The sequence below is a fragment of the Apteryx mantelli genome, chromosome 2 (assembly GCF_036417845.1).
Source record: "Apteryx mantelli isolate bAptMan1 chromosome 2, bAptMan1.hap1, whole genome shotgun sequence".
Taxonomy (NCBI): domain Eukaryota; kingdom Metazoa; phylum Chordata; class Aves; order Apterygiformes; family Apterygidae; genus Apteryx; species Apteryx mantelli.
Window position 1 is genome coordinate 325,856 of NC_089979.1, and position 18,947 is coordinate 344,802.

Here is an 18,947-nt window from a genome sequence, read left to right on the forward strand (position 1 = left end):
AAAAAAAAGCCTCAAGATAAAGTTCTGAGGGTACAGTAATACATCAACAGCATAGTTGGGTGACTAGGGAAAAAAAAGCTTTTGTGAATCAGAACATATATTACAAAGACATTCTATTGCTGAAATATGAGAATTGTTACGGGATGCCTAAGATGGAAACCCCTCTAACCCATGAAATTATCTTGCAAATAAGCTTCAGGCGGCATAAATTCTTACAATACCCAGTGCAACACAACAGTGATATAACAGATTGGAAATACATAAGCCATTGCTCTCATTAATATACTGACGAGCTGAAAATTAGTCAAAGGTATGAAGAGCCTATAAAGCACTACAAGCCAAAAGATGAGGAATCACCTCAACCTCCACAAAATCACAGCATTTCAAAAAATACAGAAAAAAAAAGTGAAATACAGGCTCTGTAGTGTTTTTTCAACAGTGACATCCTCATCCATCAGCCCCTTTTCAAGGAGAAAGCAGGCAAACGCAGACCTTTATCACAGAATCAGGGAATAAGTCAGGTTGGAAGGAACCTTGCGAAGGTCTCTAGTCCAACCTCCTGCTCAAAGCAGGGTAAGCTATGAGATCAGACCAGCTTGCTCAGGGATTTATCCGGTCAAGTCTTGAAAATCTCCAAGGACAGATTATCCACAACTCTCTGGGCCCTTGGGGCCACCACTTAGCTGTCCTCACAGTGAAAAAAATCTCCTTGTATCCAGCCAGAACCTCCTGGTTCAATGGTGCCCGGTGTTTCTCATCTTCCTGCCATGCACCACTGTGAAGAGCCTGGCTCCATCTTCTCAAGAACCTCCCTGTAAGCACTGGCAGGCTGCTATGAAGCACCCCTGCTCCAAGTGGTCTCTTCTCCAGGCTGAACCAACTCCATTCCCTCGGCCTCTCCTCTTAGGGCAATGCTCTAACCCTTGCCCACCCTGGTGGCCCTCTCCTGAACTCACACCAGTTTGCTGATGTCTTTCTTCTACTGGGGTCCCCAAACTGGATGCAGGATCTCAGTGTGGTCTAATGAGTGTTGAGCAGAGGGAGATCATCACTTCCCTCCATCTCCTGGCTGTGATCCTGCTGATACAGCCCAGGATGCTATTGGCCTTCCTTGCTGCCAGGGCACGCTGTTAGATCCCAAGAAGGGCCAAATTCTAAATACACAGACCAGAGATGAAAGCTGAGCTCCTCTTAGCACAAAGTCTATCAGGAATGGTGGAGAGGAGGTTATTGTGTATGATATACAAAGGATATTGTCAACAACAGAACACACAACATGAGGTAAGACTCACAGGCCTATCTGCATAACCAAGTAAAAAGCCTCTAATGGCCTGTTTTGGCCAGAAATGAATCCTGTTGTCAGACCCATTGAAGTGCGCAACCAATACAAACAATGCAAGAGAACCATCAAAAGTTTAGGAGATCCCTGATGGTGATTAATCTTTCGCAATTAAACTACACCAGTTACTTGGAAGCTGCACTTAAGCAAGTTACATAGCTACCCACTATAAATAGGCTTTGGCTCACAAGAAACTCCAGGTAGGCTAACTGACCATCCTGAGCTGCTTATTCGAATACTGTTAGAGTACCTGACGCTCGTATGTCAGCTACATCCAGCTAAATTGGAGGAATTAATTTCTGTCTTAACAATAACTGATGTCTCAGCAACTTCAAAAGATCCACTTCAAATACTGAAATATGATGATTATACACACAAGTGAGGAAGGATGAAACCCCAGTGCAAATATTAATGAACTTTGTGATACAGACCACTGTCTTGGGATTAATTTTAAAAAGAAAAATATCAGGCAAATAGAGCAGGAGCACTAGGATGCTCCTGCAAGGACAACAGTCGAACCTATCATCATTGCACAGTGAAAGAAATGTTAGCTTCAAATTGAAATGTTACAACCAGCCAAGCAGAGAGCCATCCTGACCATGGCCAAGGCTCATCTTCAGTGGTCAGCCCTACTAAAGGAACACTGACGTTTCCAAACAGCGCACTGTGGTTTTATTTGAGGTTATGCAGAGAAAGAATAACATGCCCAGCCAGTTTATGAAAACAAGAAACATTGGCAGCAGCAAATACAGGCTCCATGTGGCAGATCCACCTTTGGCTGAGGAACCGAAATACCTGTGTGTTGAAAAACTCCTGAGCCTCACATACAGACGCTGAGGTCCACCGATCCAGAACTCTTTTCTTATTGATAACGCAAGGATGCCCGACACCCGCTTTGCGGAGCTTCTCCCCCAGTGAGACCCAGAAGCACAAGAGTTCCCTGTCCCACGGAGTTCAATATATACATGAAGCTCTTACATAAGCTGCCTGCACCTAATTTATGAGCCAGGTCAGCCTGTGGCTCCAGCTTCGGTCAATGTGGCACTCTTGCCTGGGAGAACAGGGTAATCATAGGAAGGAATGAACACCAACCCGATTTAGAACATTAGCTTTTAGCCTCACGTCCTCAGCACGTCACAACTGCCCCACAGCAATGCAGGTGGGGGCACTGCAGGTGGTGCTGGCCAAACGAAAAGAGGGAAATGCCTATCTCCTGAGCGGAGACAGAAGTCTGACAGTCACCTCTATCCCTTCCTTGCCCATTAAGTGAGAAATATGGACTGCCCAACTCCAAGACTGGCTGTATACACCTCCTCCCATCCTGCAAGAGAGGAAGCAGAGCCAGTCACCACTGCCTTCACACAGACTCAGAGTAAGGCAGGTGTCTTACTGCCTGTGGATATTAGTATAGAGCTTCCAGCAAAATTAAGAAAGCAGGATAAGTTTCTAGAAAAGTACTGTTGCATGCAAGCTGCAAAGGAGTATGTAGTAAGCACAGTCAGAGAGGAATGCAGATTTCCAAACCCAGCAGTTAAGTCAAATAGACAATTTGCATCATGGGGGCAGGCCCAACAGAATCACAGAATGGCTGAGGTCAGAAGGGACCTCTGGAGATCATCTAGTCCCACCCCCTGCTCAAGCAGGGTCAACTAGAGCAGGTGGCTCAGGGCCATGTCCAGTTGGGTTTCGAATATCTCCAAGGATAGAGACTCCATAACCTCTTTGGGCAACCTGTTCCAGTGTCTGACCATCCTTACAGTAGAAAAGTTTTTTCTTATGTTTAAGCAGGATTTCCTGTATTTCAGTTTGTGCCCATTGCCTCTTATCCTTTCGCTGAGCATCACTGAGAAGAGTCTGGCTCTGTCTTCTTTACTAGGTCTCATCAGGTATTTATACACATTGATAGGGTCCCCTCTGAGACTTCTCTTCTCAAGGCTGAACAGTCCCAGCTCCCTCAGCTTCTTCTCGTATAACAGATGCTCCAATCCCTTAATCGTCTTTGTGGCCCTTTGCTGGACTTGCTCCAGTATGTGCATGTCTCTTGTACTGGGAAGCCCAGCGCTAGACACAATACTCCAAACGTGACCTCACCAGTGCAGAGGAGAGGGGTAGGATCACCTCCCTTGACCTGCTGGCAACGCTCCTCCTAGTGCATCCCAGGAGGCTGTTGGCCTTCTTTGCTGCAAGGGCACATTGCTGGCCCATGTTCATCTTGGTGTCCACCAGGACACCCCTCCCCTCCCCCCGCCAGGTCCTTTTCTGCAAAGCTGCTCTCCAGATGGTCATTCCCTAGCCTGTACTGGTGCATGGAGTTATTCCTCCCAGGTGCAGGACTTGTCATTTCCCTTCGCTGAACTTCATGAGATTCCTGTTAGCCTGTTTCTCCAGCTTGTCAAGGTCCCTTTGAATGGTAGCACAACCATCTGGCACGTTCGAAGTCATACACAGCATGTACATACACAGCAAAGTCATGAAGGGCCCATTTAAGTTGTTGCTCAATCTCTTGCGCAGAAGAGGCTCTAAAATATATCTGAAGGAGGTTCCTTCCTCCCCTCTGCAATTAGCATGCCTCCACCTAAGTTGTGTTTCTCTGGCTTGCTGGTCTTCTCCAAACCTCAGTCCTGCCTCTCTGACTGTCTAAACTCATATCTGTGAAGCACCCAGCATTACTACAGAGGCTGTGGCAAAGCCCCAGGACACGGAAAAAAGGCTTATGGAGCTACGAGGTTAGCCTGGATAACCACAGTATTCAGACAGTGATGCTGAGAATTTGGACACCGTCCCTAAGGATTCCCTTTCTGCTCCAGTGTAATGCTCAGCAGAGCCATGCCTCCTCCCTCTGCTCACTTATTCAATCAGATCAAGAGGTGGAAAAATGAAAAAAGGAGAAAGGACAATGGATAAAAGGATCAGAACAAACCCTTTGAGCTACCACTCAACTATGCAGTTTCCCAGAAACAACAAAAACCCGAGGGCAGGCCTGGAAAGCCAACCATTCCCTAAATAGGATTAATGGCCAAAGAGGCAGCCACGCACAGCGGGGCAGGCAGCCCCTCTCCTGCAAAGGCGCAGTCCCTGGCTACTCCTACCCACCCACCGCCTGCGTCAGCACTAGCTGCTCAGAAGAGGCATGGCAGAGACGGGGCCACTGCGCCGGTGGGAAGGAGGAAAGGGTTTTGGTGCAGAAATGACCCACGCAGCGTGATGCTGCATGGCAGGGAGCCAAGGACACAGAACTGTCCGGGCCCACGGAGCGTCCTGCGCAGACTGCTGGCCCACAACGCCAGCCAGCCGGCCCGCAGGAGTCACGGCCACGGAGCCACGTGACAGGGCCAGAGCCACGTGCCCGTCCCCGATTCACATGTCAGTGGCGGCACAAGCCCCGACGTCCCGTACCTCCCATCACATCTGCAGTAAGACATGCTTTTACGGCCAAGTAAGCAGCAAAAGCCTCTTTGGGGGCTGAAGCCTGGGACTCCGAAAACACTCGCTGTGCATGTGTGCAGACTGCTCCCCCCTCTTCCAGCTCCTGCCTAGGCCCAGGTTAGCGTCCTGATTCTGTTTGCCGAATCTGGCTTTTGAGGCTATAGAAGAAACTGCTTCTGGCCTGTCTGAGGCTGCAGCTATAGCTCTCCTCTCACCTGCCACTGTTCACGCAAGAGAAGAGCGCCTCTACGTTGATTTGCAACACTGAGAGGACACATGCAGCAGCCCCGTGTGTCCGAGCTAACGCGTTTTTTCCACTTTCCACCCCAAACATCAGCCCTGTCCAAGGTACAGTGGCTAATCCCTGGGGAAGAGGGCTGGGACAGAGGGGTCTTTGTTCCCTAGCGTTCATCTCACTGCCTCTGCCCCGCTGCTCTCATCGGACTGACAGCCCCCAGGCTCTCCCACCCACACCGAGAGGAGAGCCCTCTCCCTGCTGGCTGGGACAGCGGGAGGAGGCAGATGGAAACCCCAGCTCCTCTCCCAGTTTCTTCCGAGAAGGAGCTGCTTTGTTTGGCAGCGCAGACCACTCGTGGGGAGCCTGCAGACAGAAAAAAGGAGGGGAGGGAGCTGTCAAGTGCCATCAGGCAGCAGGGACATTTCCCTCCTCGGTCAAGCTCGTTTTGAGCAGACTTCAATGAGATGCCTTATAAAGCGGCATTTTTTAAGGTGGGGTGACTGCAGCACTGCTGAAGGGGAACGGGGTGCATGCCAGAGGAAGAGGAAGAGTCACGCACCCAACTTACCATGACCTTACATGTAGGCCAACGTCTCTGAAATAGAGTGCTGACAATCTGGAGACCAGGAACTGGGTCTACGCTACAAACACAGTCTTCACACTAGAATTGCACAAAACCTTCTTGCTGCTGCGGTCAAAGCTATCAGGGTGTTCCCAAGCACTGCTAGCCAAAGAGCAGGTCTCAGACATCTCCCCGTTTCCTCGGAAGCAACCTGGCTGCCGATGTGACACGGAGGCTGTCTCAATGACAAAGGCCCAGAGCCAGATATGTTCGGAATCAGGCAATTTTGCTGCAGGGACTGAGCACACCAACAGTGCCTGATGCATCACTTCTCTTATAATCCATGCTAAAGGGATGCAAGGCTGGTGTTTTTGCTAACCCTTCTGATACCAGCAATCCCAGTGATCAGGAGGACAGGGCCTCCTTACATCTCATGAGCTTTAAGAGAATTTCAAGTCCAACTTTCAGTCCCTGCTGGTACAGTCCCACTGCCTTCAGCAGGACAGCACGTGTTTAGTTAAAGGCAGGATCAGACTGTGTAGCAGGAAAATAATTACAATCCTGCTGGTGATTCATGGGCAAGAACAGGGCCTGGTTTCCCATTCCACCAAGAGCTGGGCTGACTGCGAAAGGCTAGCAGCAGCCACAGCAGAACTTGGTGTTCATCCTCGACTAGAACAAACACACAGGATTCAACCACCCAGACAGGAGGTGTCAGCAGTGAAACGTAGCAGCTGGGGTAGCTCCTCAAAATGCTCGCAAAAAAAAAAAAAAAAAATCATATATTTGGGCCTTGTGTTTCATTCACATTTCCCTGGTTAAATGTGGCTTGACCCGTTAAGTACTCTGAGGAAGCCCACATTCTGTCGTGTGCTCCACAGCCGAGGCAGCGATACGTAACAGCACGTGCATCTGCCTTTCCAGCCTCAGAGACCTACAAATAGGAGAAGCATGAACAGAATTGAGGCTCCTCCTTTTACATCTGTGATGAAAGAAATAGCTGATCCTTGAAGGCTGTGCCAGGGGGATTGCCTTTGGGGAAGGCCAGCTGTCGGAAAGGCATGCAAGCAAAGTTGGAAGCAGAAACTGCAAAGCAAAGCACTTGGGAGTTGATCCGCTCTAAGGTTAAACTCAGTCCCTCCAAGTCACTGTGCTCAAGGCCAGCTCCTCACATGTGAGGATCATAGAACCACATATTTGGACAACTCAGGCAGGGAGTCAGTCCCAGGGCTCTAGGGCTCCCGCAGCAGAGCAGGAATCAGCCCACTTCTGGCAGAGCTGAATGCCTCTATTAGCTTTCACCACCAGAGCAGCGAACTTGAGGCATACCTCTTCCTATACTAAGTGAAACGATCCAAGCAGTATATACTCCCAGAATAGCTAGATTCAAGAGGAAGAATCACTCCACCTGAAATTTGGTTATGGTAACAGAGGTCACACAGCAGCAGCAGAGGTCAAAAAAGTGATCATCACCACCAAGAGAGATCAGAGTACCAGTTTGAAGCTTCAGTGAAAAGACTGCACCTCAGCCGCTACAGAGAAGTCCTGATGCCACGGGAAGGGCCTACAACCAACGTCCAGGTACGCCCTCGTACCCAGGTGTTTCTCAGAGATCCTCCTAGCAGTTACCAGGAGACTCGGCCATGCTTACCGGAGCAGGCGTGCATCACGAGACCGCAGGACAGCGGAGCCCGATCCATTTGCCTAGCAGTTCCTAAACACAGGATCCTTTCCAGTAACTGGCTTCAACTACAGCAGCGTTTCGCTCTCTGCTCCTCACGGCACCTGCCACCGACACTAAACTGGCTTTACCCCTTCCTTTCCTGGTCACAAGCACACAATCAAAAACACCCAAAACGCAGCTACTCAGCAGAGTCCCAAAGACACCGCAACTGCCAAATGACACACACGACAGCAATTTTCAGCCCAACTCAGGGTTGCACCCGACCGCCAGAAATAAGCCACTTCACGAGTGGTCCAGCAGAGACAAAAAAAGGGGCAACTCCTCTTCACCAACCCCCGCGCGCCAGGGCTGCACCGCGGCACTCGAGGAGGAGAGGTTCCTCCTCCGCACCCCGGCGGAGCGGCGCAGCAGAAGATGCACCATGACGCACGCAGGGGAGCGCGGCGTGCAGGGGCCAGGGCTCCTCGCCGACACGCAGGGCAGGGCAGGACGCGACGGGATGGGACGGAGCAGCAGCGACCGCACCGAACAGAAGCGGCTCCGCGTGCCCCGCACGTACCAGAGCTGGGAGCTGGGGGAGGAGACCTGCGCACACGCAGGCTGCTCCATGGCTCCAGCGACACAGGGCTCCGTAATGCAGACCGGCCGGATTTCCGACTATTTAACCCCATGCATCAGGCCCTGAGGAATGTATTTCAAATGTATAAAAGCACTTAAGCACCAAGAACACATTCCAGCTAAGACAAAGCAAGCTGTCTCTGAGCCAAAGGCTCACCAGCTGCTTCTTCCCAGGCATTTAATCAGGCACCAAGGAATGCAGCCCCCTCTGGGGTAGAACACAGCAACTGTTTAACTGCTAATAGCAACAGCACCCAAGAATTTAATGCAGAAGCAAAGGAGAATCTCTGGTCCAAATGAAATGACAGACTAACTCAGGGCCACAGAAAGGAAATCCCCAAGCCAGAATTAGATCACGACACCGCAGTTAACACTTCACTCTTGCAAAGAGCTGTGGGGGTTCTGCTGCCTGCAGCAATTCACCGTCTCAGGCTGTATCACACGTGAGGCAGCAGCACAGCACAACTGCACAAGCAGAGGGCCCCTACCGAAACCGGAGCACAAGCAGCCTCTACCCCCGGTCCTGCACGGGTGGGCTTGCAACAGAGTCTGAAGAGAGACGGCCATCTCATACATCAACGCTCCCTGCTGCAGACACCCAGTATTCAGTGACAGTTTTGCATGAAAATACTGCGAAAGCACGAATCCGGTTCGCTGGAGAGATCTATTGAGGTTGTGACATGGGACAGGATTCTGGCTACGGGTGATGAAGGAAAAACCTAATATACCCCAAGTACTACCCAAAGATCTGTCCCCGCTTCTCAGCTAGTCTACCATTTATCTCCTCCCTGCCCCAGCATACTAGCTTTTCAGGAATGGCCTTCTCCACTATACCCACCACGCTAGTTTAACAAAGGAGCCTGATTCACCTACTTACAGTTCTCTTCTTCTAAACCATCTTCTGATCAAAGGAAGGCCAACCAGCAATTATAAAGAAGTAATTTATTTATCCACAGTGCCACAAACATTAGTAATAGGGAATAATGCCAAGAGTCATCCACTAACCTGTTCCAGTTGTTTCAAAAAGGACTGTATTTTCTTGAGACAGAAATCATATCACCCTATACATTTTCACAACAGGTGCAACTTCTCCAGCACCACTAGTGACTTAAGAGGTACCACATACACAAAAAAAAAAAAAAAAAAAAATCAAATAAGCTCTAATGCTGAAATTGGGAAATGAGGGACAAGGCAGATGAGGTCAAGTTTATGAATTAGTACAGAGCAAGGTATTCAGAGTACAGCAGATTGTACTCTCAGGGTTTATGGAAGCACATTTGGGGGACTGAAAAAGTCTTGAAGAGCTAAATGTCCCTGTGTGGAAGGAGACAGCAATCTGCAATCTGCAGATTCTCAGACACAAAAGATGCAAACAGTTCCTCTGAACAGGAAGAGTACACGCAATAGGAAGGTGCCAAAGTAGCTCTCAAGGGAACAGCTCAGACATATACTATTAAATACTCTGAAGTAGAAATGGAAAAAGGAGGACTCAGAAACCACAAAGGACTTGCAATGCCGGAGGTCAGCGAGCCATCACATCCAGCTCCCTTAGTGTACGGTATGTCTTACCGTTCACCACGCTCTTTCCCTGCCTCATCCAAGTTTCTGTCAGGGAGAGAGAGTGAAACGAAGCTATGAAATCCAGGAATATTCAGAGAAACATATAAAATAGGTCAGACAAGACCTAAAGAAGTTAATCTAGTCCTGCCCTTACCCCTAACCGTTGATAAAACATCACCTACATCATTCCTGGCAGATGTTCAGACAATAGTCAAAGGGAATAAGCAGAGATCTTAAAGCATGCAACACAAGCAGGTCCAGTACTGAGCAAACGGAGTATCTGTAAGTCCACTGTGGTATTCTGTTTTAGAGGCATCCTGGAACACGAGCAAGGAGAGGTGATCCTATGCTGGTAACTGTCACGGAAGAACAGGAAGAATTTCAAAGGTTTCAAACTCAGTCAAGCAGCCAAATTGGCAGCCAGCGTACCCAAAGACATGGAAGAAGTTATTAACCACATTAAAGAGACTTATCTAGAGGTTTACAATAAGACGGTCAACCAACTCTGGGGGAAAGACTAAGTAGGTGTTTCCACTGATGACCTCCCTACATTGCACAAAACCAGCGTAACAGAAGATTTGGTGAGAGGCAGCACTATTTAGGCCACTGTCACCCAAATCTTCATTATCTCTTTGCCTCACTGAACCCCTTTGCCTCCCAGCATGCCCTTTTACTCCCGTATTACATGCATTTAAATTTCTCCGAGACCTGAGCTCCTTTTGTGATCCACACAGTGCAACACAGATCCTACACACTGTCCAGAAAGGAAGCTGACCACACGCTTCAGAGCTCACACAAAAGTCAATATTAATTGTGAAGTCTTATTTGTAGACCTTAAAGTATCCCTGTGCAGCTTTGCTAATACTCTATACTGTAGTAAAATCAATTCCCTGCTCCTCTGCCGTTCTCTTGTTTATATATGTTCAAGAGCGGTATGAGCTCTTTTTTCTATAAATGAGCTTATATTCAGCTATTATTACTCCACTACTTATCCCAAGTCTCCCTTGTCACCACGCTTCTGAATTTATAGACGAGAAAGCTGTTGCACGAGGAGCGGCACTAGTTCAATTTCTTGCATGGGCAGCAGCACATCCAGAACACCTGGCTTTTGGAGAAACAAAACCACATCCATCTGCACACATTAACTCACATGGCTCCTGAAAGGCATCGAGAGACATGCCAACACTATGCATAGGTCCCATAACAATCAAGTGAAACCAGTTTCTTGACTGGTTTTGCTAAACGAATGCAGCCTGCAGTTTTGCAGAAAATCCACAGGCTGAACGAGAGAATGTGCCCACCACACGCACAACCCTTAACGGGCCCAGAAGCATGCTCGGTCTCATTACAGCACCGTGAAACAGGGAAGAGCTCAAGTCACCCATGATTCACTGCTCCCTGACTTTTTCAGGGAAGGGCTATTAGCATGGAGAGATTAAAAGAAAGAGCTTTACTCCTCCATGGAAGTAAATAAAACCCGAGATCCTCACAGGCCACAGATGCCAGGAAATTAAAAGCTGCTCTTAATTAGCCTTGCAAAGGCCCCGCCCTCATCTTGGGAAGGTGACAAACACCGCTCGGGTTTCACCCCGCTCAGCGCCGTAGGATCCCCGGCTCCGGACAAAGGACACCGCTGCTCTTGCCCCCGGCTAGCTGCAGCAAAACAGGAGGAAACACTGAAACCCAGAGTGTTTCTACCAGCCTAGCAAGGGCCTTGCCGCGATGCAAAGAGCAACAAGCCAGAACAGGAAGGAACCTACACAGGACCCAGGAGGCCTCCGCTCCTTGGCGTTCCGGGAAGGTGTCCATCTCCTTTCTTTGGCGCAAGTGAAGAACAGCTCACTGGACAACAGGAAAAAAAAAAGTTTTCTGCATCAGATTCAATCTATCACGGGAGCTCTGGTATGGAAAAAGCAAACCAGAAGCTGCATCCCCTCAATCAGGCATCCCTAAAGCTTGCGTCTACAGAATCAGCGCTGCTCAAAACCTTGTTATCAAACGTAGCTCTTTAATTTCCTCCTTCTCCCTCACTGTGTGATCCCTCAGTCTGCCCCACCCAAACTCACTTCACTTCCCGCCCAGGTATCCTTCCACCAGCAGGTTTCCAGCCGCCTGTCCCTCCACACGCTACTGCCGAAACAGGCTGCAGGTCTCCTCCCTGCTCTGCGTTGACTTGTTCGCTGTTCTCAGGCCCTACTCGGTTCCACCGCCTCTTCGCGCTACACCAGCTCCCACTATCTCTGCTCCACCCGGGTTTCTTCTGACCTCTCCCTTTTGCCTTCCCGTACTCCAAACCAGAGCACTCCTCTTAAAACACACGGAGGAGACTTTGGGTCCCTACTGATCATGTCCTGCTCCTGCGCCGTGACAGGCTCCCGTCTACCGCTTTCGAATTACACCTCCAAATTCCAGACTCGGCTCATTCTGTTTGGATTAGATTTGCGCGCTCTGAACTGCTCACAGAGAGGGGACTAAAAGGCTCAGGCGCATTCTGTAGCTTTAACGTAATGATTTAGCGGCCTGTATCCTTGAAAACTAAAGGACCTGCTATTTATCCTCCTGCTGTACTGCATACACACTCTCAGCCCTGCAGAAATCACTTTCTGCAAGCTAGGTAGGGCAGAAGTCGGTATGGAGCAAGGAATTTCCACCTGTAGAATTCAGACACTCTAACAAAGAGCACAGGGAACTTATCAAATAGAATTTAACATTTTCCATTAAATCACGCTGTATCACCCTAGCAGCAAATCCCTGTGACAAGACAGCAGATGCTCTTAACGCAGATTTAATCTATCACTTCAAACAGCCAGAGTTCAGCCACCATAATGAGAAATATGGACTCAAAACAGGCAACATTCCCCATGGGATAAACAAAAAAGGAGCAAGAGCAGACAGAAAAGGACTAGCCACTGCAGGAAGGAGAGAAACAAGCATCCACTTCTACAACTCGCAAGAGAGAGTTAAGGAAACTAAGGCGGTATCATTCAGAAACGCCAGGCAGCAGGCAGAATTTGTAATCAGCTCAAGAGCAAAGCAGTAGCAAAAAAGGGACATGGGAAGTCCTGGTACGACAGAAAACGGTGCCACAGAAAGAACAAGAGATCGCCAATGTTTCGGGAGTCTGGAACGAGTGGACGAAAGGCAAATAAAAGCATGTCGGACAGAGACGGTTCAGTAATGGGAGCTAGGGAGGAAAACCCATGTAAGAGGAGGCAGACAAATTTAAACATTTCCTAAGGAAGTTGCTTCTTCACCGTAAACGATGACAACCTTTTTGAAAGCCAGCCTCCCCTCCATTCTGTTGCTTCAAAAACCACCTCCACACAGAAGCCTTCTCCAGAAATCCTGCTTCAGCCCTTAAAAACACACTCGTTATGGTCAAACTTGTTTTTAAATACTCCACATACCCTCTGATTCACATTTTTCTAACTGGTCTCCATTTGCTCCTCTCCTCTCCCTCCCCGGCACAGATGGCTCAGCACTCCTCTCGAACCTTTCCCCACGAATCCCGAGCAGCCCTGCTCTGCGAAACAAGCACACAGACAGTTTCCTTCCTCCGAATCTTCCTGGTGGCACGCACAAATCCTCCTACAAGCGCCTCTCCCCCAGAAAAGGCTCACGCTTCCAACCAAACATTCGTTCCGCGAAGCACTTCCCAGCTGGAGAGCACCCTCCCTTCCCCAGTCAAAGACCTCTTCAATCGCCCTCCCTCAGGGAAAAATCTTTGCCTCAGTCAAGTATCGCTCTCCCATCCTTTCCTGGTGGAAGGGCAATTTATTTTCAATGTTCATCCCACATCCACCTTGCAAACGCGCAGATTCTCGCTCCTCTGATGCAGCTATCAGCCCATACCATTACAGCCCCCCAGCAGCAACAGCCTTTAGCAGTGTCCCTCCTACACGTGGTTTGCGCACAGCAAACTAAATCTGAGGCTGAGCAGCGCACTGCACCCTTCATTGCTCGGGGAAGCACAGAACATTAAGACACGTGGGGTCACACCACAGGTCACTCCGACTTTGCATCTTGGTCCTGCCAAGTTGTGGAACTGCTTATCAACTTCCTCTGGACTAGGTGACCGTTCACAGCACCAGCTGGAAGAAACTTTTAATGTGGGTGCCTGGAAAGGAGAAAGACTGTGGGACCTATTTCTGTTCCCTCTTTCTGACCTGTCTTCAGAGCACAGCACCTCCAGGCAGCATCCACCAGCTCTTCGGTACAGGAGCGCTCTGCGCAGGGTCCCCGTTCTGTTCCCCACCAGCACATACTTGACTCTCACCTTCCTTGCGGGGAAGAGGGCATTTCAGCTTTGCTAGGGATTGGCTGATACCTGTCACTGCCGGAGAAAACCAATAGCAACTGCAACCAGCATCAGACACCGAAGAAGAGAGCTAGTACAACAGGCCCATAACAACACTTCCTCCAAGTACTTCCCTGGGATACGCAGCACGAGCTATGCCTCGGCCAAAGACGGTGTCTTTGCGTATACCAACTTTGGGTGGATTTCTCTTCTGTGAATTTGTCCAGTTCTTTTCTGCACCCGTGTAAATTTTGAGCTTCCATTGTGTCATATGACAAGCAGTTCTATACCTTAACTGCACTTCGCATGGAAAAATTATTTCCTTCTATTTATTCTGAACTAAGCCATTACTGATTTGACCTAATGTTCCTGGAATGTTTCCTGGAAGAAAGAGTGGGCAATTGCTCCCTGTTTATTTCCTCCAAACCATTTGTGATACTACAGACCTCCATCATCTGATGGGGGAACAGCAACATCTTTCTCAGACTGAAGAGACAAGGTCTCTTGGAAATTTTGTTTTTCTCTATGGGAAAACTGTTGCACACCTCTGATAATTTCCCCCCACCACTCTCTTTATCGCTTCCAACTTTAAGACATTTCCTTTGAGACTGGGGGACCAGAAATGTGCACCAGAGATTTGTATGATGATATAATAGTATTTTTCTGTTCTCTAATGCTTTTCTAATAATTCCTAGCCATTAAAAAAACTAAAAATTTTAGGGAATGCAATCACTACAGAGGGAACCTGTAATCCCAGGACAGGTCACAGGAAGAGCTCTGATGCTCCCATGCAGAACAGACGTGACACCTTGAGTCAAACAACAGTGTTTGCAAATACAGGTTCTTTGCATGACAACAGGAAGAAAACACAATGGTTAGGGCAGACACACAGGCAGGATTTCACCTATCTGATCCCAGACGAAATAAAATGTCAATACAAAATCTGCATTTATCATTCAAAAGATGCTCTTCAAAAGCTAAACAAAACCCAGCCACATCCAAAAAAACACCACATCTCAATAAAATCTGTCTCTACATAAATGCAAAGACAGTGACTATTCAGAAGATACAAGAAAGAGCCGAGCAGTGCAAGGACAGGCAAGTTCACTGCAGACATGCTGCAATTAGCCTGCTCTGCAAAGAGACTTTCACTCATTCATCAGTCTTAACCTGCCCGTAACCTGTAACACAAACTTTCCAGTAGTTTGAGAAATAAAGTATAAGTATAAATAAACATATAAAAATATAAATAAAGTATAATAAGATCTCAAGATACATGACGGAGGAGAACTCAAAGCATTGTGCTAGCTTCTCCATACCTGAACAACGTGCCCTCACAACTGAAGCAAGCTGGCTCACAGTACTTCCGGAGCGGACCAAACCAGGAAGATAGAAGGCAAAAATATTGGAGACAACAGGAGAGCAAAGTGATGCAATTTCTATACAAGAGAATCTGTTTAAGTAGGGTTGCATAAATTGTTCAGTTTAGCAAAACTGAACTAAACTGTTCTGGCCTGAACCAAAAGCAAATATTTTTTCAGATTTCAGGGCAACAAGAAAAGCGTATCAGTGATTCAACAAGACGCTCTGAGGTGTGTAAAATGCGACTTAGTCCATAGTTACTCTGGCATGCACCTGTCCAAACAAGCTCCAGTCAAATACTTTCTCTGGCACAAGTGAACACTGAACTAACTTTTTAAAAATGGTACAGTTTCCACATGAGAGATAGGGAAAAACTTCCTCCAGAATATCCTATAGCCCAGCAGGGTCTTAAGGCCTCCTCCTTCCCGAGAGGTGAGAGACAACGGGTTCAAACTCCAGCTCTTGTTTGCAGTACCCTACACTACAGATCATCCAGCAGAACAGGAACATCATCATTTCAGCTTCTGCTGAACGATACTTTAAGGCCTAAGCGAAGGAATTCTGCCAGCACCCAGGACTCCTGCCTCGTGAAAGCAAACCCTTCAGGGTTCAGAGACGCCTGGGTCAAGCCCGCAGTGCCTGTAGAGCAGATTTCCCGTCCTCCAGCTCTACAGAGGAATCGCGCTGCGTGGTGCGTGGCAGCACATTACGGTTCTATCACCGCGTTACCTGCGCCGAGAGCACTGTGATTAAAAGGAATTGAGGAAGAAGTGGTAAGCATGGGCCGACGTCACAGCTAAAAAGTAAAAAGTACCTCTTTCATTTTTAATATACTTGCTCAATACACTTTTGTGGTTTACAGATTAAAACAGAGTTCTTGAGCACATCTTGTGATTTTGCTTAGCAATAAGCGTGGCTTACAGGACTGCTGATTTACATAAAGCGTTCTCTTTTTTGGGCAGGACACCCCTTCATTGGGCAGACTAGCTAACTTTTAAGGCGTCCATTAACCTGTCACAAGACAGGGAGCTCCCGAACTTAGAGGAAACAACTCACGTTCCCGAAGCGAGTCGCAGGAAGGCAGCTAACCGGCTCGCAACCGCAGGCAGCCCCGTATCAGCGTGCCCAAGTCCACCCGAGACCCCCCGCCCCCCAAACCAGCCGGCACGCTCTGCCCCGGCCGCTTTAGCGCGTCCGTTGTGCTGCTTTAATCTCCTTTACTTGGTGGGAAGCGGGCGACAAGGTCGGCCAGGAGTTAGGCAGAGCAAGACCGCGACCCCAAGCGAGAAAGCCGCCGGGGGGGAGGGGGGGGGAGATGGCCAGGCCGCGCCAGGCGGGGGCTCCGCGGGGCCGGGGCAGCGCCCAGCTGCGGGGGGAGCGGCGGCGGCGGGGCAGGGCCGGGAGCGGCAGCGGCAGCGGGGCGAGGCGGCGGGCGCCTCCCGCGGGCCGGGCCGGGCCGGGTCGGGCCGGCGGGGCGCGGCGGGGCGGCGGCGCTGCCGGGCCGCGGCGGCGCCCAGGCCTCAGCCGAGGCGCCGCGGGAGGCGCCGCGCGGGCCGGGCCGGGGCGGGCAGGGCCGGGCAGGCCGCGGGCCTCACCTTGGGCAGCTCGCGGAGCTGGTTGGCGTCGAGCAGCAGCTCCTCCAGCGAGCGGCTGTAGCGGTAGATCTCCTCGGGCACGGCCTGCAGCGAGCAGTGCCGCCGGTCCAGCGCCTCCACGTGCCGGTTGCAGCGCCACAGCGGCGGCATGCAGCGCAGCATCGCGCCGGGCCGCGGGCGCGCCGGGCGCCGGGGCTCGGGCCGGGCCCGGCGGGGAGCAGCCGCGCCGCGCCGGGCGGGGGCCGGCCCGGAGGAGGGCCCGGATGTGCGGGCCGGGGGCGGGCGCTCGGGCAAGGCCGCGCCGCGCTGCGGGCCCGGTGCCGGCGTCGCGCTGCGCCCGGGCTCCGCTCCGCGCCGCCCCTCGGGCCTCGCCGCCGCCGCGCCTGGCCCCGCCGCGGCGCCCGCTGCCGCCCCCGCCCGGGCCCCGCCGGCGCTCGGGGCCGCACCGCCCCCCGCGAGCGTCCCTGGGAAACGGAGTCCGCGGCCCACCCGCTCTCCCGCCCTGCCCCGCGCTCGGTCACGCCCCCGAGCCTGGCCACGCCCCCGAGCCTGGCCACGCCCCCGAGCCTGGCCACGCCCAGGCGGCGGCGGGGTGGGGGGGAGAGCGGGGGCCTCGGGGCCGGGCCAGCTCTGGGCCCCCGCGGGTGCGACCGGGCGGGCGGGGGGAGCCCCGGGCCCTGGCGGGCAGCGGAGCGGAGCAGGGGCCACCGGGGGGGGGGGGGGGACGGGACGGGCGGCGACGCCCGAGCGGGGCCGGTGTGCGGGGCGCGGCGGGGCCAGGCGGGCCGGTGCTGCCGCCGGGCCTCCAGGCTCCAGCGGGACCAGGCCGAGAGGGACCAGGCCGAGCGGGGGGGCCCGGCAGGAGCAGCCCCGGCGGGACCAGAGCGGGGCCGGGGCGGCATCAGCTCGTCCAGGCCCCTGCGGACCGGGCCCTGCTGCCGGGGCAGCGCGGGCAGAAGGCGCAGCGGGGGCGGCGCTGGCTCCCCGGGGGGGGGGGGGGGGGCGCTGCAGGAGCAGAGCTGGGTTCGGAAGCAGGAGCCCAAATTGGTCTCGTAAGGGAAAACAGGAGACCTGCGGTGCTGCCCCTTACTCTTAAAACCATCAGGCAGAAACAGTCACTCACTGGAAGCAGCCTCTGCCCCAAAGACCCTTCGGTCCCTGTAAGTAAAATGTAACATCCAAAGGGAAACACAATCCCAGCTTTATTTATACAGTCCTTGGCTCTGGGTTAGCAATGATGGTTTAAAATAAATAAATAAAAAAATAATCAGGATCTGCAAACTCCTCAATAGAGGAAACCATGCTAAATTAACCCATGACCTAAAAAGTGACTGATTGTTCAGGGCAAAAGTAGTGATTAGCGTGATGTGGCAGTGGGTATAGCACCCCTATGAAGTTACAGAGTTCACTAGAAAAAATGGTGGTCGCTACAGGAATCGCAAGATACCTGATGAATCAGCCAACAGGAAATAATAAGCTATGCCCACATTGAAATTTTAGGGCCACCTTTAATCATTTGTAGCAAAATGTAGGAATATTTCAACCCCATTTACTGGAAAATGGGGTGCAGCGATCCAGAACAAAATCTGTGGCATTTTAAAGACAGTTTCATTACTAGGTCCTCCTAAATCTCAACAACCAAGTGCAAGGCTGTGTCAGAGACAAGGAAGGTCAGTTTTACATGAGCTCACTGGTTAAAAATGACACAGGAGCAGCAGAAACGATTCACCCAGAATAGAAAACAACCCCAAAAGTGCCTGTGAGGGAGGCACAGCTGGAAGTCCTTGAACGTACTCTGAAAATATAGTAGATAGGTTACTGACATATCACATAGGTGCTTGTAGACCTCTGAAATGTGAAGGTTTTGGTCACTTGTACTTCAAGAAAAACAAACTCAAACTTGTATCCCTGTTCAGACAAGCTACCAGAATAATCTCCTTCTCAAGGAAGATTATATAAATTTTGACTTATTTAACCTAATAAAACACTAATAATCACAAGAAATCATATTCTGTAGAAGCACACTAATAAAGATAAAAATAAAAAAGACCCATCTAAGCTAAATAAAGGTGTTAATACAAGAGCAAGTATGAAACCGGTTGCTAATAAGTTAGGTTTCCAACTTCAACAGGTTGGGAAAAAAAAAACACTATCTGTACACCTCAATGTTTAAGATCATGAACTTTGTTCATCTTCCCTGAGCTAACTTCATTTTGATACTATTCTTAAGGGTCCTGTAAATGGAAGAAAATGGTTTTATTTAAGG

At 50.5% G+C, this 18,947-nt stretch overlaps 1 protein-coding gene across 3 annotated transcripts in view; it reads right to left on the reverse strand.

Moving 5' to 3' along the window:
* Positions 1–16,843, reverse strand: part of SCRIB (scribble planar cell polarity protein) — a 158,918-nt gene extending 142,075 nt beyond the window's left edge. For all 3 annotated transcript variants that reach the window (XM_067290034.1, XM_067290035.1, XM_067290033.1), the window contains exon 1: positions 16,682–16,843. In XM_067290034.1, the coding sequence (XP_067146135.1) occupies positions 16,682–16,843 (162 nt within the window). The remainder of the gene's footprint in view (positions 1–16,681) is intronic.
* Between the last annotated feature and the right edge of the window lie 2,104 nt (positions 16,844–18,947).